Genomic DNA, 1,647 nt, shown 5'->3' on the forward strand with positions numbered 1-1,647 from the left:
GGGGCTTTGTAGAAAACGAAGCGTTTGAGAGAGGCGGGGCATAGAGGACCTACAATAATGTACAGTATTTGAAAAATAATGTGTTTTTTGAACATTAAAGCATGTCAACATATTCTGTTACACAAAATACACAAAATAATGATCTTTAAAAAAGCATCATATGACCCCTTTAACAGACATTTCTTTCCTCCATAATAACAGGGAAGGCAGTGGAGTGGCCTCCTGCAGGTGTCCAGCAAGTTTGCCTGTTTAGGGCAGCGGACCATTCACTCTTCAACACTGTTTACTAGAGGTTTATATGGACAGCTGCCGCCAAGACATGTTGATGGTTCTGTTCTGGGAGCCCAGTCATTTCACTGGTCTGCACAGAGACTGAAGAAACGTCTTCAGGAAGAGAGTCCACCAAGAGAACTTGATTTGGTTCATTATGACATGAGAGACCTGAAGAAAGCTCCAAAGCCTGCCCTCTATCTTGGATTATCTGGTCTCATACCTTTTGTATCAGCTCCTCTACTTATGGCGGTCACAGAGCTGTACCTTCCTGAAGTTGCATTTGCTCAAGTTGCATACGGAGCGTCCATTGTTTCCTTTGTTGGTGGGGTACGCTGGGGTTTCGCCTTGCCTGCCGGGAGTCCAGCAAAACCTGACTGGCTCAATTTAGCCAACAGTGTGGTTCCCTCTCTGATTGCTTGGACAGCACTGCTTTTTTGCCATGACATTACGCAGTCTGCTGTGATTGTGATAATGGGGCTTGGGATAGCATTGCATTATGACCTGTCCCTCCTGCCCACATATCCCAGCTGGTTTAAAGCACTGAGGACCATCCTCACAGTTGTAGCCTTTTTCTCTTTGATGGGCACTATTGTCATTAAGCAGTATTATCCTGAGAAGAAGTATTTCTCTGATACATGAACTATGCACATTTGCATTGTCAATCCATTAATATGAAACAAGTTAAAAGTGTCATCACTGATAAAGTTACACCATATTCTACATGTTTAAAGGTGATTCCGGCTATTTTCAGTTTTAATTGCATTTAATTCCATTCTCTTCCTTTTTATAAAATATCAATTTTCTTTCTTGTTGTTGTTCTCTTGTACGATTATTGTCCATACAGATATTATACTACAGTAGTGAATTCAAATTAAAATGGTTTTCCCTCACTTTTAATATGAATTTACGTACTGTATCAGATTGTTTGTAGTAAAATACTGTAAAATAAAAAATATAGAACTGCATACTAAAGTTTCAAATGCTAAAAGGTTTGAAATGAAAATCTGTATTGTATTTAACAAGTAAACTTTCAGTTCTCAAAGTTTCTCTGATTATTTCTCTTTGTTGTCTTATCTCTTTTAATGATTTTAGAAAAAACAAATTCTGTGTAATATGAATATGCTACTGAGAGTTTTCATTTTTAATGCTGTTGCTTATTATTCTACATTACTTGATGGCAATTAATAAACTTTACAAAACTACACTTAAGGGGGCAGATGTGGCTTAATGGTTAGAGAGTCGGACTTGTAACCCAAAGGTTGCGTCAGGTCTGGCAGGAATTGTCGGTGGGGGGAGTGAATAACCAGTGCTCTCTTCCACCCTCAATACCATGACTGAGGTGAGACCCTTGAACAAGGCACATGGCTGCCCATT

The 1,647-nt window shown here is 39.3% G+C and overlaps 1 protein-coding gene across 1 annotated transcript in view; it reads left to right on the forward strand.

Annotated features, from left to right (window-relative positions):
• LOC107725194 (transmembrane protein 69-like) overlaps positions 1-1,009 on the forward strand; it is a 1,846-nt gene extending 837 nt beyond the window's left edge. Inside the window, exon 3 of the mRNA XM_016534371.1 lies at positions 202-1,009. Within this exon, the coding sequence (XP_016389857.1) occupies positions 202-912 (711 nt within the window). The 3' untranslated portion in view covers positions 913-1,009. The remainder of the gene's footprint in view (positions 1-201) is intronic.
• Positions 1,010-1,647: the final 638 nt, after the last annotated feature.

This window comes from Sinocyclocheilus rhinocerous, unplaced genomic scaffold (assembly GCF_001515625.1).
Source record: "Sinocyclocheilus rhinocerous isolate Xijiao unplaced genomic scaffold, SAMN03320098_v1.1 scaffold1838, whole genome shotgun sequence".
Lineage (NCBI taxonomy): Eukaryota > Metazoa > Chordata > Actinopteri > Cypriniformes > Cyprinidae > Sinocyclocheilus > Sinocyclocheilus rhinocerous.